The sequence below is a fragment of the Scomber scombrus genome, chromosome 24 (assembly GCF_963691925.1).
Source record: "Scomber scombrus chromosome 24, fScoSco1.1, whole genome shotgun sequence".
Lineage (NCBI taxonomy): Eukaryota > Metazoa > Chordata > Actinopteri > Scombriformes > Scombridae > Scomber > Scomber scombrus.
In genome coordinates, this window is record NC_084993.1 from 12011300 (window position 1) to 12038242 (window position 26943).

Consider the following 26943-nt stretch of genomic DNA (forward strand, 5'->3'; position numbering starts at 1 on the left):
AGTCAATTTGTATTCCAGGTTGTAACACTGAAGTTGAATACATGTGCAAGCTGCTGTAGAAGTTTGTATTTCTTCAAGTGACACTTTGAAACTTTTCATTGTGCTTGATTCGTCTTCGCCAGACACATCAACACAGTCCAATAGTCATTTCTTCACATATTCACATAATCCTGCCGTTAATTCTAGTTAAACTAAACTAAAAATTCAATCTGATGATAAATGCTTTTTTACACTCTTTAAACACTCAGTCTTCTCAGATCCTGCTTCCCAGCTGTGACTGATCATTTCAAAGATCTGTTTGTAGATCATAGCCAAGAGTCTGATTCTGTTTGATTCTTCTCTCTCTCTCTCTCTCTCTCTCTCTCTCTCTCTCTCTCTCTCTCTCGCTCTCCCTCGCTCTCTCTCGCTCTCTCTCGCTCTCCTCCAAACCAAAAACGCCTGTCTCAATAAGTCATTTCATCATGTGCAAGCAAGAATAAAGACTCTACTTCTCCTTTTTTTTTTTTTTGTTGCAAACTTGGTTAATGATGACAGGATATTTCTTAAAGAAAAGTAAGATTTCAGCGCTGATGTTTTTTTCTGGAAAGGTCGCTAACCTGTTATGAATATTGTATACATGCTGAAAGCATTGCAGTGAAGTGAGAAAGAACACAGAAAGCCTTGCATGCTCTGTATAGAAATAGAAGTGAGATGGACAACAGAAAAATCCATTAGGAGGAGAAATACCTCTTCTCTCTCTCTTTCTCTCTCTCTTTCTCTCTCTCTCTGTTCTTGTCTATTTACTGCCCCTGAAACGGAAAGACTTTACAGGAAGCAAACAGTAAGAAATCAAGACAGATGTATCGACTCTCTGCCTCTGCTTCCTGCTAATATAACAGCCCTCGGCCACGGTTGCCATGGCAGTATGCATGTATTTCCATGTAGAAGCAGCTGCGATCGGTGTCTCGATCCATCGACACAGACACTCAAAAGCACACACGCTCACCCTATGCCATGTATAATTAATAATCGTGGCCCCGGCGCATTAACCTTGCAGCAAAGGGCAAACCGGAGAGGCCGAGTATTATGATGGATGTCAGTGGTAGAGGGTCAGGGCTCAACTAGCGTGCGTGTAGGAGAGAGCTCCAGAGCTTTCTTCAATGCTGAGAGCTGAGACAGGCAACAAATCAAACACACACACACACACACTTCTACACAATCGTTTCTATGCCACTCATGCTTGATATAAGAGGAAGGAAACGTTGAGACTAGAGAAGTAACACAATATACATCAGATTTAATCACAGTGAGACGGGACAGTCAGAGCTTATCTGTGAGTATCGAACAAATGATGTAGCTCCTCTTTTGTCTCCTATACAAGCCCCCCTTTTCACTCTTAAAGGTCTGTGCTCATGTCTGTACACTCACTTCATTTGCTTATGATAAACACAGACTGCATACATTAACTAACTTGAGGCGAAACACACCTTTTTATTATGAATAAGTGACTTTACAGTAGCTGTTCAGCACCATAGCCCAAGACAATAAAGAAAAGAAAAAAGAAAAGAAAAAAAGAGCAGGGATGTGACGGTTGGTTTATATTTCACACAGCATTACCTTCCTGTTTCCTTCAGGGGCCTCTCCCTTAAATATGTTCGGTTTCTTTACTGACTTTAATGGTTTATAGCTGCTCCAGTCAAGTGCTATAGTATTTTTTTGTTTACTTATTTCCCAAAAATGTCTTTAAAGTGTTTTTATTTATAACTTGTACAAACTTTAGACTTCTTTTCTTCTCATAGTTTTTTCTTGCAGGGTGAATACACACTAACAGTTCTACACGTGTCTCCTCTTCAAGTGATATTTCAGTGCAGCATTAGATCCTGTTTAGCTGCACTTTATGCAAATCAGATAGCTGCAGCTGGATTCATAGCTTTAATCTCAGTAAATAACTCTCCTAATTCAAAAATTACAGGCAAAATCTAACAAATCCTCACTTTGAGCCAGCTACTAAAGTTTCCATTTGCTGTACTTGTATGTGAGTTCAGTTTAAGTGTTAGTAAAAGGTGGTAATGTCCATCTCTGCTGCACTAAATCTGTGTTTTTTGCTTTGTTCAACAGGTGGAGAACTGGTGTCCTCGGCTGCCCTGGAGGTTAAAGACCATAAATGAGGAGATAGACAGGAGGGGACAGGTGAGAAGCAACGCAGCTACTTCACCTGCTCTTTTCAGGATGAGCCATTTAGTTGAGGGCTCTCATCAGGAGACGGCTAAAGCATCTCTCTGCACTACTGCACCGCACACAATCACACATCTGTATTGTCACAAAAGCAGGCTTGTTTGGGGGATAGCGACTCCTTACAGACGCCGGCAGGAAAAAACAGCCACTGGTATGCGTTCGTTTGGGTGTCAGATTACTCACCCGCAAGTGTCATGGCCGACGTCCAAGTGGCTTGAATGTATTAATAACAGAGAGGCTTCAGTGTGTGACAACCCCAGACTCAGTGACAGCGGGGTTCTCCATTAGCATACATTTTTTAAACCGAGCCTCTCTTGACGTTAAGCCTCACTCCATCATCCTTGTGTAATGTTGTGACAAAGCCATTTTTAATAGAATATTACATTTCGGAAGCGAGTATATGTGTTTTTAACTTTAATTGTTCGAAAGGGAGTAAAGAGCGTCGGAGGCAATTTCCACCGCGGTTTAAAAAGGCGGCGAATGATCCGACGTGTCAACATGCCTCGACAGCATAAAAAACAAAAAAAAGAGCGTAGCAGCTATCGTACACCAAAGTCGGGAGTGATGGGATCTTGAGACAAATCTGGAATAATGATCTTCTATCCCTGCCAATGCGGCAGCTCACTCAAATCCCCACTAAGAGCGCTCCTCTAGGCCAACGGGCTTCTGCATAGTCCACAGCATGAGCGCTGGAAAACACCCCCTCTCCTCTCTCCGCTCCTCCTCGCCTCCCCACCTCTCTGCTGCGGGTGAATCAATATTAAGCACTCTTCATCCCCTCTCTGGATGCATCAACTGCAACGAGCCCTCCGCGGCTAGGGGGGTGGAGGGGGAGATGCCATTTGACAGGCTTTGGAGATTTTAATTCAGGCCCAGATTTTAATAGGTTCAGTCCGCCGAAGTGATTTCCTGTCGCGGTGAGGGATGCTAATGCCCTGCAACGGCCTTGTTTCAGCCACCTTAGCAGCTGGTAATGACACTGCGGTTCCTCCGTCTTTCTGTCCGGCTCTGTCTCATTCAACCCGCTCGTCTTTCTTCACTTCAGCCCCGTCCGCAAGTCCTTGGAAAAAGTCTGAGAACTTTTTTAAACGCAGCGATGAGAAGTCTTAATATGTTCACCTTTATAATTCAGAGGAGGCAGTTTTACGGTACCGCAGTGTGTATTGTTGATGAATAAAATCCTGTGAATGTGGTTGGCCGCACCCTCAATTTCAGTTCCTGTTTTTCGTATCACACATCACCTCCCTTAAAACACAGGATATGTTTTCATCCACGTCTCAGTTAATAAATATTGAAACATAATCTCCTCTCCTCCTCCTCCTCCTCCTCCCTCCTCTCGTAAATCAGCTATTAAAGGTTGGATTGAAGTATTCGCCCCTTTTGCTCGTAAACAACGGGTCTTGGCACTAAGACGGCTTCAGTATTTGTTGTTCCTGTCACCATAAATAGTCTGAATTCAGTATATTTCTTTCACAGTTTTCACTTTAAAGATTTATACTGAGGTTTCTTTGAGATCTTTGCTCAGGGGAGAGAACTGAGCCATATATTGTTGCTGGAAAAATCCGATTTTTGTGCCTTTTTTTCTGCAAATGTCTCGTACAGTTTATTGTCACGTCAACAGAATCACTTAAACTCCCAAAACAATGTAGAGATATTTCCTGAACAGATAGGACACAATATATGATTTAAGTTTGGATTTTCCCTTAAACATCTGCTTGTTTGACTTTGACTTAATTGCAGAAGTACAGCTCTTATTGAAGGCAAGAAAATGGCCCTTTGGCATATTGAAAATGCAGTAGTCAGTATAGAAATTTGATTACATAAAACAGTAATCAGATAACATTTTAAAGATCTCCTTGGATTTATGCAACAGAAAAAAGGATAAAAGAGCTTAAAACAAACACAAGTAGATCAAATAATACAACGGGCAATGAGATAAACTGAACATGATGTAATAAATAGATAATCACTCACGCTATCTTGTGTGCAGATAAAGGAGCATACTGTACTTTTTCCTATCATACACAATACAAACATACACAAACTGCACTGAGGTCACACTGACTGTTAATCACTGTTGCATGCTGCCTCTCTGTGTGTGTCTCTGTGTGTGTGTGTGTGCAGGCGGAGTTTCGCACCAGCTTCGAGGAGCTCTACCGGGTGATGTCACAGCGGGAGGAGTTCCGCTGGATGATGCTGAGGATCAAACGCATGGCTGAGCCGTGGGTCAGCGCCATCCGCTCGCTGGCCGCCAAGCAGAACCTGGCCAAGCGTCGGAGGAAGAAGGTAGTAAGGGGAAAAGATTACTCTACTGTACTAGAAGCTCTGAGGCATCACAATTAATACAGTTATTTGTCTCTTTTTGGGTTTTGTGTTGATAAAGTGTATTTATTATTATTTATTTATGTGTCACTGCCTCTCAGCCAGAGCTTTGTTTTCAGTAAACTCCTACTGGACAGAGTGTTCAGAGCAATAAATTCTAAGCTTTTTAGAGCTGGATCTAAGAGAAGTACACAGCAGTTAATGGAGCACACACACAAACAGGTGCAGGCATAACAAGTTCAAAAATGGGTAACTTATTTGTGTGATTTCTTTCCCCATTTATCTTCCTGAGAATGGTCTGTTTTGTAGACTTTTTGAAAATCTCAGACACACACACACACACACTTTGCACTTGTAGACCGCCCCACTTTAACTCAGAGAAGAGATGTTGGTGGAGAAGGACTAAAGGGACTGAGCAATTCCATTGTGTCCCGAGCTGGTAGCAGCTCCCAGCACTGAATAATGTACTCCACACTTTCCACTGGGCTCGTGAATAATTCACACTGCATTCCCATGATACTTTGGTGCTGATGCAAAACAGCATCCCCTCTAGCAAAGCAGATAGTTTACCATAGAAGAAGCCACCTCTATCTATCCATCTATTCATTTATCTCACCTATCCTTCCTCACTTCTCTATGTTCTCAGTTCAATCTGTAATTAAACAAAGAGCATTTTCTCTCTCATTTCACTCTCTTAGCACAGATACTTTCAAAGCCAGTTCTTTATTTCAGCCGCTAATCTCTTTTGGATATTAATCTCCACATATTAATCCTTCAACAGTGTGCTGTGGGACTGGGGCGAGCTGTCAACAATGAAAAATGCGTCGGTCACTTCTAACAAAGCCCACTATTACTTTCTACTCCTGCTGTGGAACACTGTGTTCCCCTCAGCGAACCCATTCAGTGTGTGTGTGTGTGTGTGTGTATTCATACTTGACTTTAGTCGGTGTATTTTTCTCAGCATGTGCACTGTGCACCTGTCAGCAAACAGAGGAAAAGTGAAACTGCCTTCCCAATCCCCCGCTAGGTTAAAACATGCTTTTTACCCTCCCTATTTAAATCTTTTCAAATAGGGAACCAGCAGGGTGTCTGAATTATTTTCCACTTCTATTGTAAGGACATTTTCTCCTTCCTCTTTTCCTACATCAATCTGTCTAAAAAAGTAATGCTACCCCTTGACTCCTACTGTAACATAAATAAATGTCCCTTCTTTTATTCCCTATCCTAGGTCCTGGTGCACTTGGGCCTGCTGACCAAGGAGTCAGGCTTCAAAATAGCAGAAAACGCCTTCAGTGGAGGTCCACTGGGCGAGCTGGTCCAGTGGAGCGATCTCATAACCACGCTGTACCTGCTGGGCCACGACGTCCGCATCTCAGCATCCCTGGCTGAGCTCAAAGAGTCAGTACTAGTCATATTAAGTATCATATCATGTCTTATATGCACCCTAAATGTCTTTTTTCAGTCACTGGTGCTATATTAGCCAATGCAACCCCTAATTTCATGCTAGTGGTGAAAGAGGCCCACCATTGTTTTAAATCTGTAGGTAAATCAACAGGCTCCCATTATTTGTTTAAGGTTATTTGACTGAAGGTTAAACAAATGTCGCTTGCATGTCATTTGTGTATTTGCCAGTGGGTTTTCCAGGTAGAGTAAACCCATTGCTCAGGATAGACTGTTTTCTAGAAACGCCAACCGACACATTGACTCATGCTGTCAGTTCACCTTTTATTGAACCCTTCTTGCATAAATGCGCTGTAAGGCAGGCAGTTTTAATATTCGTAATGTCCAGATCTCCTGGGTAAGGTTCAGTTGCAACATCATCACAACTGAGATAAACACAAATGCTCTGAAAAGATGTCCAGTCGGCGGAAAACTGATGCTGGAATTGCAAGTATTTCTTTAAAATTGCATCAGATGAAGAAAGAGAAGAAGAAAACTTTTTGCTGTCAGGTTTTGGCTTTAAAGTATTCCGTTTTTTAATATTTCTTATCATTAAAAGTAAAGGTTTCATATACTTTGCACAGAATAGCCTTCCCAAAGCTCATTTCCCTGCTCTTTGAACAGAGGGAGAAATGTACCTAAAACGTTACTGTCAGCAAGGTGATATTTTCACTGTTTGTTGACAGCTTGTGAGTCATGTCAGGCCAGTATCCAACGGTTACTGCAGTGCTGGACTTAAAGGAAACAGTGAATGCTTTTCTGACACATCATATCATACCATATTATAACATTTCTCTCCAGGATCATGCGCAAAGTCATGGGCAACAAGTCCAGCTGCCCCACCCAGGGTGACAAGGTGGTTGAGCTCATCTACATCGACATCGTGGGCCTCACCCAGTTTAAGAAGACACTTGGGCCTTCCTGGGTCCACTACCAGTAAGTACACTCATATTTTATATTTGACGGCCCTGAAACACGATTTTTTTTTTACTATGAGCAATGGGATCCAACATGACCACAAAAATTTCTGCTAAAGTTAGAACAGTACTGAAGCAGACTGGCGGAGTTATTGATTGATTAGCTTTTTCCTAACTTTAAATGTGCTGCTATATAAGGATCAGTGTGAAGTAAGGGTTGGCAAGATGAGCAATTTAAAAATATCTTAAAATATAAGTTTTAAAAGCAGCATCAGGTTTGTTAAAATGTACATTTTGTATTTTTGTTGGTTTTATGTCATTTGCACCATTTTTTTTTTAACCAAAAGTAAGACTGAATGCCAAAAATGTCCAAATGGTATAACCACAAAAAAGATAAATATTCTATATTTTATCCACCTACAGCATATTTAAGTGCACTTAAGGAAAATAATTCCTTTTTTTTAAAACATCAAATGAAAAGAAACATTTGTGAGTATTTGTACAATAACATTTTTGAGTTTTGACAAATTATGTAAAAATGTGTTTAAAAGCAAACAGTGTTACGTTGCTAAAGTGGATTATATTTATTCCACATTTTAGTTCACATTTATTTTCCTGTATATAATCAAATATTTATGAAAAAACACTGGTTACACCAATTGACGCATTGCATCAACTGCATGATAAATGTCAAACACCATATCGCTACTACATTAAATTGTGTCAAGGATGTGGTTAAGAACAAGAGTGCTTGCTGCTGGCCAGTTGAAAAGCTTTAAGAATCAACACAATGTGCAATGAGTGTCTACTGTAATGTAATTTAATTTAACCAGCCGCTCTTTAAAAAGTTCAGTTCCACATCTTCACAGTGGCAGCCTCCCAGTACAACCACAGCTTTACACAAGCGGCTGTTCCACTGCTCAGCTTGAGCCTTTGTTAATAGTCACGCTCAAAAGCTTTGCAAGTTTTTGTTTGAGTTTCCTCTCATCATCATGTCAGCCAGTCAGTGAATTCACTCATTTGTACAGTTCTCTAAAATAGTGCCACGGCTATTATCTCTCTCACAATGAGTCTATTTTCTGCTCATACATTACAGCAATTTCCTAAAAGACTGAAGTAGCGCCTGTTGTTCGTGATTTTTTGACCCGCCGAGTCTTTTCTCGCCCCCTCCGATTGCTCCTTTGAGAACTGTAGACGAGACCTTCCTGGTTGGGTTTAGAAAAAGCCCTCATCAGCTCCGACTGACAGGAAAAGAAAAGGAACAATAAGTCTGGGGGGCACTAATGGCCCTCGCGGTTCCTCCCGCTTGTCACCAGGTTTTGTTTGTCTGCGACATAACACCTTCAAATGTATCCGCTCCCTTTGTGCTCCGAGGAAATTGATTCAGCCCCCAGGCAAAATGTGAGGTCCAGATGCTGTTGGCTGCGTTACGTCTTCAAGCATTATGGAACATTTATGTCAGATCACTTAAAGTCGTCGATGTGTGCTTTATGTAAGAACATCTCCACCCCCCAAAAAAAAAAAAAAATCACACTAAGCTGTGTTCCCTTTTTGTCTGATTGAGTTTTTGTGATTCAGGAAAAAGTCTGTGAGGTCCGTTTGTGATGAATGTGTTTGGTTATTGCTCCAGTCCTCTGGCGATCTGTCTTTCACTACTTCACTGTGTTTCATACTACACCAGAGGAATGGAAATACCCTGAGCTATTCTTTCCTGGATATAAACTGGAGCCAATGTTACCCCGTTGTTCCATTTCATTTAGTCCTTTCATCAAATAACTTAATGGTTGATGATTGCTTGAGCTCAGCAATAATGCAGAAATGAAACTTGGGCAATTGAAAAGTTGCATGATATACAATAAGATTGATATATCTCCTTCTCTCTTATTTTTCTTTCTTTTTTCCGTTTGTCACTTCCTCACACATTACAAGTGAAGTGTGACTTTCAATTCAGAAAAGGGTTAACATCTTAAAAAACTCACACAGTTTTGGCAGGAATGTGTTATACTGTAATAAGCCTGTAGGTTACTGCTGCTAGGCCTGATAAGCTTTCTGATGGAGCATAGCACATTATACACTGATTACAGAGCCACATTCACCACTTCACATTCATGGGTCCTTCATTTCAGACGGGACACGACAAGTTTTGGTAGAAAATTAAACTTAAATGCCGATATTGGCCTATCACAGATACATCAATATCAGCATGTTATCTGATACGCACTGATATGTTTTATAGGCAGCATGTTATTGTATATTTGATCTTTTTTCTTAATTCAAGTTTAATATATAGGTACATGGGTCAATGACGTATAAGGATTTAGAACAACTCAATTGTAGAATAATAAAAACAAGCATATCTAATGCAGTAGTTCAAACATTCAGAATGTTGTGTACCTGAAGATCCATATTATACATTTGAAATTAAGTGATTTTAGTGGGTTTTTCAAGATTAATTGGCACTGGCCTTAAAAAAAAGTCATGTGGTGCGACCATGATTCATCTTGAAATAAGTTAATTTACTTAACACGCTTCACATCTTTTTTTTTCAGTAATATAAAGTGTTTGGAAACAAAGTATTTGCATTTTTTAAAAATCTTTGTAAATGATGGTCTTTTATTTATATAAGACATTTCAAGATGAATCATGGTCGCACCAAATGACTTTTTTTTAAGGCCAGTGCCAATTAATCTTGAAAAACCCCCACTAAAATCACTTTCAAATTGTAATATGAATTGTCAGGTACACAACATTCTGAATGTTTGAACTACTGCATTAGATATGCTTGTTTTTATTATTTAAAATTGAGTTGTTGAAAATCCTTATACGTCATTGACCCACATATGATTTTTTTGTAGTATGTTTTATTATTTATAGGAATTTATAATGATTAAATTACCAGTTAAGTTTACCGTTTCAGTGCACTGTAAAACATCATGCCTTTACATATCCTTGTCACACGTTTTTGATAGCCACAATGCAAAAATGTGCGTTTTATGTACATATTCTGTTTTATCCGACGTTGTATTGATATCAAAATCCAGTATCAGTCGGGCGCACATTTTAACTCAGTTTTGTGTGAGTTTACAGTGTAGAGGTAGATACAGTACAATATAACAAGAAAAAAATAGATTTTTCTAACACAACATTCAGATTTTTACTATAGAAAGAAGTTAAAAAAGCTTAGATTTACACATTCTTAGTGTTTGAAACATTTTACATGAGAAACAGACAGAGTCATTTCAGTTAAACTTGAAATCCAATACAAGGCAGGACTTGTATTGTAGCGGCTAACACAGTGGATGTGTCCATCCTAAACAACATTTTTTCTTATGTAACCTGTATTGCCACATAATAATGTAGTTATGACATGCTCTCTCTCTCTCTCTCTCTCTCTCTCTCTCTCTCTCTCTCTCTCTCTCTCTCTCTCTCTCTCTCTCTCTCTCTCTCTCTCTCTCTCTCTCTCTCTCTCTCTCTCTTTCTCTCTCTCTCTCTCTCTCTCTCTCTCTTAACCTTTGAATAATGCTCTCCACTACTGTAGCCAACTAGTTAGACAGCCATGCTCATCACTGCAGTGTTTGCCTTAAACCAGACAAACACGGGGTTAATCATTTCTTCAAAGTCGCTCACCTTCAAACTTCTTACTTACTCACTGCTATTCACATGCTAAGAAATCCATAGGTTGACAGACCTGCTGCACCCTGGCTACAGGATATCCTCAAACTAATTAACATGTTTCAACAGGGGAGGGGCGTAGATTGTGTCACTTGATTTATAGGTGTTAATTTATTGCTTGATAAGAGTTTTACAGGTTTAAGTCTATGAAGTAAAACACACTGTCAATAAAAAAAGCAAATATTTATGGTTCACAATGCAGCAATGTAATCAAAAAGTCACTATAAATAGCCAGATGTTATTAGCTGGGTGTCAGCTCCAGTAAGGTAATTCATAATATATTACATTATATCTTTCCCAGCAACACAACGTGCCTGTGAAGACTTTTTATAATCCAACCCTGATATTGGGCAGTAATTCAGCCTGACAGGTCATTCATTCAAATGTCATCATCAAGCCTCAACTGTGTGAAAACATCAGGTGTATGAAACAGATCCTCAGGTAGATTCATATGAGATACAATACAAATTCCCATCTGATTTTACTGTTTCTAAATGATCCTTATGGGACCATTTTATAGTTTCTGATAGCACATCAGAGATGATCGAGGCGAGAGAGAGAGAGCTATCATTTACAATGGCCATTATCCACTTGGGATCACTTCAGGTAGATTACATTACAGCGAAATGAGACTGTTACTCTGAAAACAACTCATCCTCACTCAGCCCAGCTTGTTTGTTATAATGCAGTAAAGTGCATACTTGTTGAAGCTGCACAGCCTCAACTGCTGCCACATCATGACACCCCGACCGTCAACTCACCGGACTCGCTGTATGTGCCGAAAGCCTCGCAGCAGCCATGTTTACATCATGTCAGCACTTCCCCATCCCCACCTCAAGAGAATACCTAGCGGGGACAGATGAGGGTTGTTTTTCTCCGGCGCGAGCGGAGCTGACATGTGGGCACGCTGCTTTTGTTGTTGTTCTCATTTCGCTCCAAAGTTTCCTCACGGTGAGCGTGTTTCCCTGCTCTCTCTCTCTCTGCGGGGCCTTTCACAGTTCACACAGCCAGCTGCACAGATGTGTGTAAGCTTGGCACCCATATCTGTTTACACCTGGCTTCTTCTTATCGCAGTGATTAATGCTGAGGAGACTACCTAGATCCAAGCTTGTAATCACATGAGTTTATTTACATGGAAGAAAAACCTGTTCTCCTGCGCACGATGGCCAATAAAACAGCTTCATTATTTTATGATGTTGTTGCAGTCAAGACAAGTGAGAAACATGGAGATATGCTATGTTTGTAGGAGAAATAGATAAAGAAATTTGAATAATGGCAAGAGAGGAGGAGACAGATTTACTGGTTTATTGCCATCTCAACAGCCTTAGCGCAACTTATTGAAAAAAAGAGTGATGAAAGCTCTTTCCTGTCTTTCACCAGTACTTTGCACCATTCATAGTTGTGAGATATTTAACTCCCTAAGCTGAAAAACCAGCATCCTCACACGACAGAAATGTAGAGATGGTGAAGGACAGCATCTAAAAAAAAAGAAGAGAGAAGTGACTAATAACAAGCGAGTTAGTGAAATGCAAAGCGTGGCAGTAAAGGTCATGAGTGAGTGGTTCTCTGCATATACCACCCTCTCTTCTGGTTGTAGTCTAATTAATCCTGCAAGATGACCTTTGAGTCAGCCATGATGTTCATTCACAGTCTCACACCTCCACAGAACAGGCTTCTCACTATGTCTCAGTCTGAGGATGTAGAATTTCTCTTTCTGTTTTCATGTTGCTGAATGGAGCAGTTTGAAAACTCTAAAAGATTGCACACAGAATGTTAGTATTACAAAAATAACAAATATGAATGATTTAATTTCTTAATACATCGCATATTGAGTCACATGGCAATAATACCACATTAAATACAGACTTCTGGCAGTTGACGTTCATGTTCCAAATTAAGACAAATAATTACTGAATGATATATTGTACAATTCCTGTACCAAAGAAAAGAGAGTATGACATATTTTACACAGAAATACAACAGAATACTAACACGGGTACCAGTAGAATTATCTAGATACATTCCGGTAATAAAAAATATCTTTTTAGCTCTACTGCATCATGTCAATCTTATAACTTAATGTAAAGAGCATTATAAAACAGAAAAAGCACTTAATTTTCTATTTCGTTTCATTTGCATGAATGGCTTTGTAACATCCATTTTCCAGGGATCCAATCCAGAAATCAGGTTCAATAAACTCAGTTGATTAAAATTGGAAACTCAGAGTTTTCAGCTCCAAAACATCTGGTTAAAGTCAGTTCAATCAATTTGTGTGTGGTGAATGAAAACAGCATCATCCATAGAGCTACGATACTACAGTTCACCATGGCAACGGGTAAATAAAAGGCAGGATCTCTATTTTAATCCAGTGGACGTAGAGGTATTAATGCATGCGTATGCAGACGATGCATGTTTATCTTTAGTAAAAAATACAGCCTGAGTCAAAGAGGGGAAGTGTCAGTAAGTTAACACAATAAAGTTTTAATCAGTGTCATCATTAATTCATCGTTTACCAGACTCACATTTCCTTAATAATAAAGTTGAATCTGACTGCAGCTTAAATTACATTTTAATAATCTTCAGTATTATACGAACGATGTTTCATCAGTGTGACCAGTCACATCGTGAGTGATAATTATTCATTGATCCTTCGTGTTTAAAGCTTCACACTGATTTTTAAAATGATGCTGAGATTACACTTTATGTGCAGTCTCATTTCAGTGCAGGAAATGCCACAACAAATTGGCAGTTGTTTTGTAATCACAAAGTCACAGTCTTTTGAGCAAGAGGAACTTGCATAAAGGATGTGCAGAGGTTGAATTCTGAGTTGAGGATGAATTCCTGCTGTGTAATATTTGAGTGAGAAGGCAAAAACTGCTATTTAAAAAAAAAACCACTTATGGGCATGAAAGTGGTAACTTTAAAAGTCCTTGACTGACTAAACTAATATTCAACCAGGATTTAGATTCTGACATACAGTAAACCAAGAGTTTCCCTCAGCTCAGGGTTGACAAACAGAATTTTCACTAAACCTACTTTTTGGAACACACACAGATGTCGTGGTAAACCTCAGTTGGGCAAATAAACCCAAATTACACACAAACATCAGGCTTATTTCTTCGGCATTTACAGTGTAAAAGCACTTTGTAGTGGTTTATACTCTGTTTATATGGTTGTTTGTGCAACATTCAAAGCAGACTTCATTGAAATATTTGATGTTAAGTTCTGGGTCTGTGCATCTTGTCTCGTAGCAGTCATTAACACATGTCTTTATGTGACATTACAGGTGCATGTTGCGGGTGCTGGATTCGTTTGGCACGGAACCAGAGTTCAACCACGCCCACTACGCCCAGTCCAAGGGTCACAAAACGCCCTGGGGGAAGTGGAACCTCAACCCGCAGCAGTTCAACACCATGTTCCGTAAGTGGGCCGAGCGCCAGCACGCACTGTAAATCTGCTTCTCTCAACTATCACTAAAGGACGATTAAACTTGAGCCCTTAGTAGTTTAAAAAAAAAAAGAGCATTTAGCTTAATTATGGTGTGCGTGCTGGATTTATAAAGCACAGTTTATGTAATAAAAAAAAGCAGGGAGTGAGAGCTGGTGTATTTAAATCAACAGTGTGACATTGCAAAAACACAAAGTTCTTAAAGCATCTTGTTTGGATGGTTAAGAAAGAAGGCCCACTTCTTCACCACATCATTCTCACAGATTTCAACACCTCGCCATGTTCTCCCCTCTGTTATTTAAATGAAGTCATGTTGCCATACAGTGTTACTCGCAGTATAAATCATGACATTACACCACAGGCTGTTTTCATGTCAACAGTTCCAGTTCAATTTTTTTCCTGTGAATGGGATGTTTTGCTTGGAAGCGAGACACATAAGACGCTCAGAAAATCCTGCACAGCGCAAACTAATGGAATGTCATCAAGCAGATTATAGCAAAGTACGCGGCTGGAACCTAGCTCTGCATTTTACTACTTATTATGAATGTAGGACGTCGGGGGTTTTATTGCACTGCGTGTGCGTGCATCACTCCCGCTGAGAGATCTGCTCTGTAACTGGAGTCAACCACATTCGCTGCGGCGGATGAGTGGCTGTGGCGCAGCAGAGAAGAGAAGAAAGCCAGGCCCCCCACTCCCTCAAGGGGACCTGACCTTTTCCCCATGGCTAAGAGAAAGTGAAATGTTACCCCCGCGGTCCCCGTTTGCGAGGTGAAGCCCGGGGTTCTCCAGAATACCACTGCACCTGAATAAGCCCTTTGTGTGCTGAATAGGGTATGTCTTTCTCATAGCACACTGGGCCCTTTACACAAAATCCAGTTAAGAGTCGCTAGGTTAGATGATATCGCTGGTGAAACAAGTGCACAGTGGTTTGGCAGAGTGTTAAAACCACAGAATGGCATCACTTCCAAGCACAAGAGATGAGAAAGCATTTGAGGTTGGGGTTTTTTTTCCCCCTTCCAGCATCGTTCTGAACATCTTGTCCTGAAGCTACAGAGCAGTATGTGCACCATGCAACCCAACAGCTTTTAACATTTACACCTCTGCGCATGATAAACTAGTGGTGACAGGTTTCTTGTTGCTATCAGACCATGGTCTAATCATATTTGCACATTAAACAAGCGTGGATTTTGGAGCAGGTGTTTCTCTTGGCTTGGATTTACAATGGGAGTTTCCTTATTAAAGACATTTGTAGTAACGGTGTAACTGGTCTGGAGGCGTGTGTCTGTTCCACATTAACCCCACCCATCTGGTTGTGCAAGCATTATTAAATAAACAAAGTGTTGTAATACTATTCACAAATAGTCTCAACAAGGTGTGGCGGACACAGGTTTATTCTTGTACGAGTAAACATAACATAAACGCTCTGTAATATTTGGAACCCTTGATATCTAAATTGTATTTCTAATCACTTATTGAATATAGATGTAACAATGGACAAATCAGATGGTAGTGGGTAATTTATTCAAGATGTGGATTGGTCCATTTGTTACAATTAGGCAGGGCTCCATAAATCATTGGTTGGGGGAACCGGGTGTCTGTGGCCTCTGGCCAATAAGACAAGACAAGGCCAAATTGACCTCATTTATCTATTTCATTCAGGCCACAGTTGGGATAACAGGGAGTGTTTTCTGTGTGCAATTTGTATTTGAATGGGCTGCACAACAGTTTAGTTGGCTCGGTTTCCTAACACGAGTCATTTATAATCAAGAGAGCTGAACACTTGCAAATATAATATAGTTAACCTTTACTGTAGGACAGACATCATTCCTGTAGTTCATTTACTACACACTTAATAAGCTTAAAAACTGTTTGTTCAAAATAACTTTTTTGGTATGTTATATAAAAGTGAACTAAACTGACTTCAGACTCTTTATCCAATTATTTTGGAAACAAGGATGACTATGAATAATGATCCTTGTAATCCATCTGCAGTACTGTCACACAGAAAGTCTTTGACATACAATTTCTCTCTTTTAGAAACCCATTTAGAAGCTTAGTCAAGTATATGCGAGGCAAGACATCCACTTTGTTTACCAGGCTTCTCTTGTTATAATTAAACACATCATTGTACAGCTTCACAGGGCCAAATAACAAAGTCTTGCTTGTAAATCCATTGAAAGGTTGAAACTCCACAGTAGAAGCTGCTGCTCTGTCTGCTTCTATAGTTTCTCTTCTGTGAGTCCCTGCTGCTGAGCACAGTAATGATTCATACTGGTCGGAGGTTGAACACAGCAGCAGTTAGTATTCATCTTTGAGGCATTGCCAGCTATGTAATTGACCCTGAGACGTGCCAGGCAGATAGAGGCTGGAAAGCTTTGATTGATAATGCAACAGGAACACCCACTTAAGTTTTTTGCCATCTGGGTGGGATCAATAGGCTGGTGTTGTGTGCATTCTTTGTTTGACTTTGTCTATCCAACACGCCTTCTCTACATGCTGTCCAAAGCACAAACAAAAACTTCTCAGCACAATTGAAAACACATGAAATGTATTCTTGTGATTTATTATCCTCGGGATTACAAGACGGAAAGTAAGAATCTGTTTAGAATAAGACAAACACTTCAAAATGAAATTATATGTATCTGTTTCATTATAAACCTTTACAGATGCTTGCTCTGATCGATTGCTGTGACATTATTCTGATCCATCTGCATCTCCAATTATTCACAAAGCGTGGGCAGTGCAGTGACCTAAATGAATACTACTGTGGTTTGTTACATAGCAGGCAATTAGCATCACTAAGATCCTAAATCATAACTCAGAGTCACCCTCCAAAAGTGACTTATCGCATTCTTATAACACTGTTGGACTCATTATGGGCAGTTTAAAGTATAAAAGTCTTTTTGCAACAGATTTTTCACATGTTTGGATATTTCTGTTGGATAAACTGATAATATATTTCCACACAGATGTTTTCTATTTGTCAATCTGTCTATATGCATTGTTTCTGCCAACCGCTAAAGCTTCCTGTCATGGTTGTGTGGCTGTTAGTTGATTTCTGTCACAGGCTGCATGAAATATACTGTAGCTAAAATCAGCTAAAGTCAGTCATCAGTAACTTTTCCAACACTAATCATTTGAGTCACTCATTTTCCTTGTGGATATTTTCAGCTTTGTGTTGCTGTTTAATACTTCACACTTCTAACTGACATTTAATTATTTGACATTTCAAACAATAAGTATTAATTTCCACACAGCTGTTACTGTTGAATTGTGAATATAAAGCTCAGCATGCTGATAGAAAAGACCCACAGTCATTAGAGCTTTGGCAGATTATAATAGTTATATCCCAACTATTAAAGAAATAATAACTTCTTACTATAGAGAATTACTTAGATATTAAATGCATTTACATTTTCATCAGTATTATATTGGCAGCTCCTGCTTAAATCTTACAGTATCTTTCATGTTCTCATCAGTTCTAATCTCCAAGGTGCCGGTCTGAAAACATTTCAGGTAGAGTTTGCTTATTTGCATGCTTCAGGCTTATTCGGAAAGGTTGCAGGACCACAAAGTCTTTGATGCAGAGTTTTCCAAAGCACTGGAGACTTTAGTATGCTTTAGTGCTGACTGGGCATCTTTGTAGTTTGAAATCTCTTTTTTTAACTTCTTCTTCTTTTTCTATCTGGCCTCCAGTAAAGACGTTAGCTCCTTGTGAAATGAGTCTGCAAGTTTAACTGATAGACCAGCATCAGTCAGGTTATCCTCAGTCTGTGAATGTTTGGTGCCCTTCTCGTGCCGTTGTGGTTGTCAAGTCTCTACCACTGCTTCAGAGAGCTCAACAGCCCTCAACAGTCCCTCTCACCACGTCAGAGAGGATCCTATTCTTAACAGTATTTCCGACACTTCTTCACCCATTTCCTCTAAGCTCGACCAGGTTGATCCAATATTGACTCGCGGTCCAACGGAGTGAATCCAGTCTTCCCTTACAAAGTAAATTTGTGCCCAGCACTCACAAATTTGTCGAGGGCGACAAAGCAGCTGCTTTGCAGGCAACTCTGTCCTCCCAGGCTGTTTGTTAGCTAATAGCGAATGAAGCTGTGGCAAGCTGAGTGACGTTTTGAGTGGCGGCTCTAGTGGGAGAGGAGGCATCTGTTGCCAAACGCATCGAGAGGGCTGAACACTAATTAACAGCCTGTCCTGTTTACACAGTTAGTTTGGTACATGAGTGTTAGTGTCGCCTCCTCCCACTGCCGAGGACCACCCCCCCGTCTCTTTGAGTTTTTTGTAATCATCCGAGCTGCTGTTCTGGCACATCTGTATTTGTCAAATAATGCGCTGGAAATAAGTTAATTCTTTTTTTTTCTTTAAAAAAAAAAAATCCATAATAAATTACCATCACCTTTAATTGGCAATATGTAACAGTTAATAATGTCATGCCAAAGTGTCCCTGCTTTATAATTAACATCTGTTAGTATTAATAATATTAATAGTATTTCAGTGATTCGGTGGCTATTTAACAGACATAATGCTGGAAATATTATTATAAATTTCACATCATGCAATTATAGTTATCAGAATATATGCCATATAAGTGCTTTTTTTTTAATTAGTCATATGTCTCAATAGAACCAAGAAAGGAAATAATGAAATTTGATTATTTTTAATTTATTTAATTTATTATATTAATTAATTTAAATGAAAAATGTTTAATAAGAGTAAAGATGGAAATACAAGTAATTCATCTGAAGTTTACACCTGCTTGATACTCACTCTCCTGCTTCTTTTCTATACAAGCACACAGTGTTGCACTTATCGCCCTGATATGCGTCAAGCTCCAAAAACACTGAATGCCTATAATTCCCCTAATGCAACTCAACAACATCTTTTCCTTAGACCCTGCCTCATGGGTGGTTAACACTCACGTCTCTCAAATGCCACAACCGCAATTTAATAATGCATCAAAAAGTTGAAATGTCAAGCCAAAACTGGCATAATGCTGATGACGTCACTATGACATCACCGGGATTAACTTCTGAACAGTGAAAAAGATCCTCTAGAGATACAGAACATGTTATACAACTATTTTATCGAGGCTTAGTAGGACACATGATGAGCGGAATGCTCCTTTAACATAATTACCATTATCAAATTTCTGACATTATTTTGGGATGAGACTTGGCTAATGCATGTGGAAACCAGTGTAATATTCTATTCATACAGTTAATGTCATTGATTTATCAGTTAGCATCAGGAAGCAGGTGATGTCTCCATAACAGTCTCGTGCTCTGTGACACACACACACACACGCACACTACACAGAGTAAAATAACAGCATAACAAAAGGCCCCTCTGTGCATTGTAACGCAGGTACATACAGAACAGGAACAGAATCTGAATACAATAGATTTACATGTGCAGAAGAATCTGATCTGCAGCCAACATACACAATCCCATGCAGTGTGAAGAAGAGATTTCACCACAATAGTGTAACATTTTCTACTGACTGGCATGTCGCCCAAAGAAAATAGTGCACTCTCTATCACCACACATCTTACTCAACATGTCTAGTCAAGAAGACGGCGAGTAGAAAGTGTGTCGGTTTGATGTGTAAACTGTGACGTGCCGGGTTACCTTTGATAAGCATCCAAAGACAACATTCCACTACTGCGCTGGAAACCTCAACTATGCTCACAACAGTGCACATAACGGCACTTTTTTATGTGAATGTCATGATCTTTTCAAATCGTGCAGGAAAAATCAGACTTGCACCTTTTTATTTTTTTTTACCCCCTTTGTCTAATAATCACCCAGTCTCTAGTTCTCTTTAAATCTACACATTTCCTGCTTTCTGTTCCCCCTTTTTTTTAATGTTTGCCTAAGGATATTTAGCCAGAGCCGAGAGAGATGGAGTGAACAAACACTGGTTTATTTTGTCGAGCGGGAGAAAATGTCACACCCGTACCTCGCTTGTGAAACTACTGCAGCATGGTTGAACTTAAACACAACGTCATTGTTTCTGCCATTATCTCCTGCATGATAGCTTTTAAACGTATTGATTCACCCCCTCCTATTACACAAGGTGCTATTAGTCAAGAGGGTATTTTTCAGTAGTTGAATCTGACTTGAATGGTCAGCGGCGTCGAGATTCTTTGCTGAATTGTTCTCAGTAGACCTCGTGTGATTTACTACACTGAAGTGAATTAATCCGCTTCTCCGCTGACTGACCGACCTTAATTTGCCTCTGTGGTTTAAAAAAAAAAATAAAGCTCTGACCACAGCGTCTCCTTCAGGGGCTTTGGCACAAACCACAAATGTGCCCTTAGAACACCTCCCTCACAGCCTGTTGGATCCACCACTCGCTTTCATAAGAGCAGAACGAGGGGGGTGACGAGGTCTCCATCTCAGTCTGCTCGTACTCAATTTTTCAACTCTAAACGGTCCGACTCGGTCGTTTCATGCTGAATCTGCTCCGTCCACATTCCCCCTATCTGTGTCTTCACACTTTGTTTCGGGAGGCAGATGGCAGCGAGGTAAAGCGCCACCAGCGTCAGGCTCTCATACTTGACCTGCTCGTCTCGCGGTTGCCATAGTAACCAATCATTGCTGGGCAGTAAGGAGCGGAGGGGGTACACACACACACACACACACACACACAGACTCACAAAATAAAAAACCCAGAGCGCTCGCCGAGCTGTGTTGTGCAACTGTTCCCGTCTCTCTCTGGAATTATGAAATGTGCTAAACGTCGAGGCTGAAATGTGCTTCATCTAAGTGAAACGCATTCACTTTGTAAAGCAGACGCACGTGTAAGATTTATCCCAGGCATTATTGTTTGTTGCATCACTGATGCATTTATTACGGTGAGGAAAATGGCCAACAGTGTCTGAGGTCATTTGTCATCCCCTCTTTCTTTCTTCCTTTCCTTTTGTCTAGCTGTAAACCACATTGAATGTGCCCAAAAAGGTGGAAAAAAGGCCTTTTGAAAGCCTGTAACCCAGCCCGTTTAATCCTTTAGAGGCAGACGATGACATTCGTGTGTGTGTGAGTGTGTGTTTGCATCCAGGTAAATTTTTTCCCCCCTCTCTCTCTTCATCCTGCAGCTCACACACCAGACAACAGTTTCCTGGGCTTTGTTGTGGAGCAGCACCTCAACGCCAGCGACATCAAACACATCGATGACATCAAGAGGCAGAACCAGTCGCTCGTCTACGGGAAGGTTGACAACTTCTGGAAGGTACTAAGATCAAGACAGTATAAGACATTATGTAAACACACTGTGCATATTTTTTACTGTACACACCCTGATATATTTACATTTGACACCTTGATGCAGCCTGATCAGACTTTTTGCTCCCAGTAGATGGATCTTTCGGATCATTAAGAGTGTGTTTAGTTTATTGACATTTATGAAAAAGGTAAGTTCAGTTTAGCACTTTATTATCTAGTTCTGCCTACTGTGAGTCAGACACAATGCACAGAAAACCCTGCAAATATATCTTTGAATGTACTCACACAGTCTCGCACCTTTTCAAACACTTCTTACATATACAAATGCACACATATATATATATATATATACGTACGCATTCCTCCTGAAGATGAAAGTGACATGCTTCTCTTGGCATAGCACAGAACACCAGTGCACCAAGGATAACCCATTTTCAGCCTTCCGAGAGCTCCGCAGTGAAACTCTTTGAACAACCTTGGGTAAAACCTTGGGTTTTAACAGGAAACTTAATAACAGTCTGGTTTAGGAGCTCAAATTCAGCTTATCACCCTCTCCGTGGAGTTTTTTAATATATTCAAATGCATGCTCACACTGCGGCACAGAAGACCAAGGAATTACTGTATCCTAGACAAAAACCACTCGGAGACTTGAAGAGATTTGCACATTGTTTGGCACGCCATGGATGGTTGGATTACTGCCTGCGCCTTGATGAGCTTTTAGCCAACACCATGTATGTTTCAGAGAGGGTCGCTCCAGATCCCACCGGCCCTTTAGATGTCTGACAGAGTAACTCGGTGGGAAGATAAAAGAAGCTACAAGAGAGAATAGTGTTCATGTATCATGCCTGTAGTGCAAAATGTCTTCTCACATGGAGACGCTGTGCCATAAAGATATGTAGCATTGAAGAATAAGACTAATGAGCTCATACAATACTCTTCTATACAACCTTTTCCATTTGAATACATTTCTCATTTATCAAATTGCTAATGATTTGAGGTATTTACACACACTTCAAACACAATCACACCCAGGAGTGCATCAGACAAGTTCCACTGGAGCAGATAGGAACTGAGTGTCTAGAACAAGCCTTACTGCACTTAAACAGTGTAATTCAAGTGTTGGATGAGTGTTTATTGTTCACTCATATGTTCACACAGGTAATCTGCCTTTTATTTAGCTTTAGGGCGCAGCAGCCTTGACACATGTTACCAACATACTGAATACTCAAGTGTTAAGCCAGCATGAATGAGTGCGTTCAATGAATAAGAATTTGAATATCTGCATTTGCAACTGCTGATGAAGGTCATGACTGAAAGCTGCAGAACAGCTACTCCAGTAAATAGACCTTGAGGTGGAATTATTTACATAAAGTGTGACAGCAACAGTTGAGCAGTGAAGGGCCAATATAATACAGTGAAGAGGAAAATTACAAGTTACTAAATAAAAAACAAATATTCAAGCAAACAAGCACACTTATAAATAATGTCTTCAGTGGTTACTTAAAAGTTAAAAAAACCCAAAACAATTACTCTTAAACCAAATATATTTATTCCATCCTTATCATTCCACTCCTGAAGATCCTTATCCTTAAGTCTCAGGTTAATTAAAATGTCCAAAACCGTTTAAATGATAACCTGCATTTATTAAGACTCTTTATTTGCCTTTTTCATATAGTTGTTGTAGCAATTAATTACACATCATCCTTCTTTGGGTACAACTCTTTCAATGACCCATAAAATCCCTCCAGTTTTCCATATGATCTTATAATAATAATGGGATCAAACTGGACAAGCACCAGAAGTGTTGTGATTTGGAAACAATAACTCAAATAAGGACAATATTCACCGGATCTCAAACATATCCAGTTACACTGTTTCTGTTTTAAATCTTTAAATCTCTAAAGGTGTTCCATTTTTAATCCAGAGGCATCCATGGTGCTGCTGCTGCAGTCACAGCGCACACAGTGGCGCGCCATTCAGTCTAGCTTTAAAAAAGGCAGACCAGAGAGCCCATCAGTTCACAGCAAGGGGCATTAGCTGCTAATCAGACTCCCAAGCGTGTTCATTACCTCCTGCTTTTAATTAAAGGGCCATTTTGGGGCTGACTGATAACGAGCTGACTGGCTTATTCCATTTCCCTCCCTCTTCCTTTTAAACCGCGCCGTCCTTCGATGTTCCTCCATATTTGAGGGGGTTTCATTTCAAAATGAGACATCCATTATTCAAAATGGAAAGTGGGGCCTACTTTAAGGAAACGGATTTTCTTGCATGAAAGTTGTGAAATTAATGATCTGAAGACTTCTCGAGAAAGGTTAATATGCAGGATTAAATAGTTTTTTACAGTCTTTGTAACGGTGTCAAAGCAAAGCTTCTGTAACAACATGATATCATGTCATGCGGAGGCTCTTTAAAAAACAAACTAAAGGTAGATAAGGACAGCTGGGGAAAACTGTGAAATGCAATATTTCCAGATAAGTCTTATCACATGTCTTTGTTCATTCTTTAATTTGGCTGTAAAATAATAATACTGTGGAGGAATTGTGGACATTGAAACCTGGAGTGTAGCAAACAGTACCTGAACCAGAGGAGCCACAGACGTTTATTAAATCCTTCAGCTCCCATTCTGTTAAGGGGTTAATATGAGTTAAGTAAGTCATAGTCTTTACATATAATACAGCTTATTTAAAGGCCTCTCTCTCTCTCTCTCTCTCTCTCTCCCTCTCTCTGTCTCTGCGCCTCATCAGTATGCAGAAGTGCTCAGGTCACGCTCATCCCACAGGTGTGTGGAGTGAACCAGTGTGTGTGTGAAGCAGACTGAGTAATCACCCAGACACACACACACACACACACACATACACTTACACTCTCTTTCTCGCCCTCTCATTCACACACATTTTCCACAGCGGTGCACCAGTCCTTCACCGTACATTTATAGAGATGCCCACCAGACGCTTTGTAGTGCAAATGAGTTTCTCATGAGAACAAAGCAGTTTCTTTTGCCCCCCTGACAAAATTAGCTCATCAATTTAAAGCCTTTGTACATGGAACGGTGTAAACTTGTGGTATGATATGATATTTCTTGCAGTTTTTGAAAAATCAGCACTTTTTTATTAAATTGCCTGTCGCACACATACAGTATGTCATCTGTAAATCTCCATCTGTTAAAAAAATGCTAAATTTGGGCTATTTCCATCAGTATTTGTGTGAGCATTTTTTTGCTTATTTGGCTTATTGGCTCTAGAAATCAGGAATCTGGCAGCAGGACAGGACAAATGTGGCCTCTGGAGATTTCATTAAAGAGAAAAAAAAAATCCCACCATACAGAGTAATGTGTTCTGAAAGTGTGAACTAGCTGATCGTAACCTTTTCAGACACGTCTCCGCCTTCTGATACTCAATTTGGATGTTTCTGTCAGCGGTGCCACGCTCCATCATGAAACACACTGAATGCCTAATGAGGTTTATTTGGCTGGAATCTTACCATTATAAATGACTGTGAGCTAATTAACAGCGTGCAGATGTTTGGGAAGCACAAGGCGGAGATTTTCAGCGCTCCAGGGCCGAAAGTTGTGCTTAATTTTGCGATTAACTGCCTTAATTTCGCTCAGCGTTTGGCAAACAAAACTCAGGAACACGGATTGGTTGTCGAGGAGCAGCAGCATTTATTGAGTGTAGTCTTTCCTTGCATTCTCAGTTTACTGCAAACCTGAGTTTTCTAATCACCAACACAGCTGCAGGATACTCATTAAAAAAACACATTACTAAAGCAAAAACGTGAAAAGCTGGCATTTTGCGTAGAAATACAGAAATTTGAGCCATGTTCCTACTTACAGCTCCATTTTTTGCTCTCAGAAAACTCTGTGTGTGTCCAATCTTCAAAAACTGATCCTGAAAATTTGCTGTGATTCAAACTGGGATCATTCATTCAAAATCGATTTATTCCTTATTTTCTTCTCTGGTAGCCTGGAGTACATCTCTGGGATTAAACAACCAGGGTGGCAAGCAATTATTTCTTATTGTCAAATAGGCAGCGTCGATAGTTAGACCCCCAAATAAAATAGCCAGACCACCTCAGAGGGAGCCGTTTCCATAGCAACCCCAGTCGGAGGAGCAGAAAGGCAGAGCGAGGGAGCCGAGACCGACTGCTTGTCTTTCCCTTTCTCTCTCTTTTTTTCCCATACGTACACACACCATACAAAGCAGCCGGTCAGCACCGCGCTGTCTTTTCACCGCATTTCTTCTCTAATTGATCGGATGTAATAAAAGCTATAGAGGGATATTTGCTAGGTGATTCTTATGCCGCATGAAACGGGGTCACTGTCCCTGTTTCAAGAAAGCATTTGATGAGGCAGAAGGAGACACAGAGAAAAGGTGAGGATGGGTTGGACGTACAGAGAGGGAGAGCTGCAGGCCCTTGGCAGCAGATCAGAGGACACGGTGGAGAAAGACAAATTACACCGAGGCGACAGGGACACACACACACACACACACAGAGTTGGCATATGCAGAGCAGGAAGGCCAACCATCCCATACTCTTACCCTTGCAGGCTCATAAACAGACAACAGAGTGTTTCATCCCTTTTTTTCACGAGCTGGGTCGAACATTAAACCTCCCTATTTTACTGTGCTAGTCTGATCTGATGTTGCAATCTCTTGTACCGTTAAACAGTGCACGAGCGCCAGTGCGCAAACCTGAATTTGACTTTGGAGGAAATGGGTGGATGGGAGCGGGGAAATGTTATTGTGGTTATTAAATAGACTCCTTCTGTCACTAACGTTTCATTGAATTAGGCCCAAGACATTTCCAGAAGATTTTATTTTGTAAGTTGTAGAGTTGGATATTATGCTTCCAGTTCATCTGCAGTATATTACAAAGTAGAAACGGTCCTCTGGAGGGAGTGTACATAAAACATGTGAAGGTTGAAAGAAGGTAAAGTGGCAGTTAAAATGAAAAGTGTCGATTTAAGTGTAACTGCTGTAGATTCAGTTGAACTTTGTGTATAAGTAGAAGGAATAAACTGAGCTGGATGGGTCATTTGAGTCAGATCTGAAAAGAATTAACCACTTCAAGTGTATAAACTGAAAGAAGATGCCCTTTTTTTTTTTAAAGGTGGAGATCTGAGAAGATGAAGTCTGTTAAAGAATACGAAATGAAAGCAGTGAAGCTGTCACTTCACACAGTATAAGCACCGAAAGCAGTTGAAGTGTCATTTAAAGAATACAGTTAAAACGTCAATTGAAGTTTAAGATTTAAAATCAGCAAAAAAAAATGTATTTAAGTATGAACAGTTTTAAAGAATCTTTACTTCATGATCTGTAATTAACTTTGATTTTATTGACCAAAAGTAGGACAGGACCTCTAAACGTCAACACTGATTGGTTGTGTGATCATCAAAGCAGCAGTAATTGACTTTATGAGAGGAAGAGAGGATGCAACTGCCAAATTTCAGGATGTTAACAGAAAAGTAATGAACAGAGGATCATGTATATTAATTAAAGTAGGGAAACAATATGTAGAATTATAACCTTACTGTTGCAATGAAAATAGGAAATGTGTGTTATTTTAATTAAACATGAAGCTCGACCCTTCAAGCCCGCAAGTTTTGTGATAATTAGGCATAAAATAATAATGACTCTTCTCGATGGCACCTGTTTAGCTTTGCATGCTCCACTGACAGCAGTTGGGATGTATAGAAACAGTG

The 26943-nt window shown here is 40.1% G+C and overlaps 1 protein-coding gene across 2 annotated transcripts in view; it reads left to right on the forward strand.

Annotated features, from left to right (window-relative positions):
- Positions 1 to 26943, forward strand: part of mgat5 (alpha-1,6-mannosylglycoprotein 6-beta-N-acetylglucosaminyltransferase) — an 85538-nt gene that overhangs the window by 40101 nt on the left and 18494 nt on the right. For both annotated transcript variants that reach the window (XM_062414591.1, XM_062414592.1), the window contains exons 6-11: positions 2098 to 2169; positions 4339 to 4500; positions 5765 to 5934; positions 6778 to 6912; positions 13852 to 13985; positions 21116 to 21249. In XM_062414591.1, coding sequence (XP_062270575.1) covers positions 2098 to 2169; positions 4339 to 4500; positions 5765 to 5934; positions 6778 to 6912; positions 13852 to 13985; positions 21116 to 21249 — 807 coding nt within the window. The remainder of the gene's footprint in view (positions 1 to 2097; positions 2170 to 4338; positions 4501 to 5764; positions 5935 to 6777; positions 6913 to 13851; positions 13986 to 21115; positions 21250 to 26943) is intronic.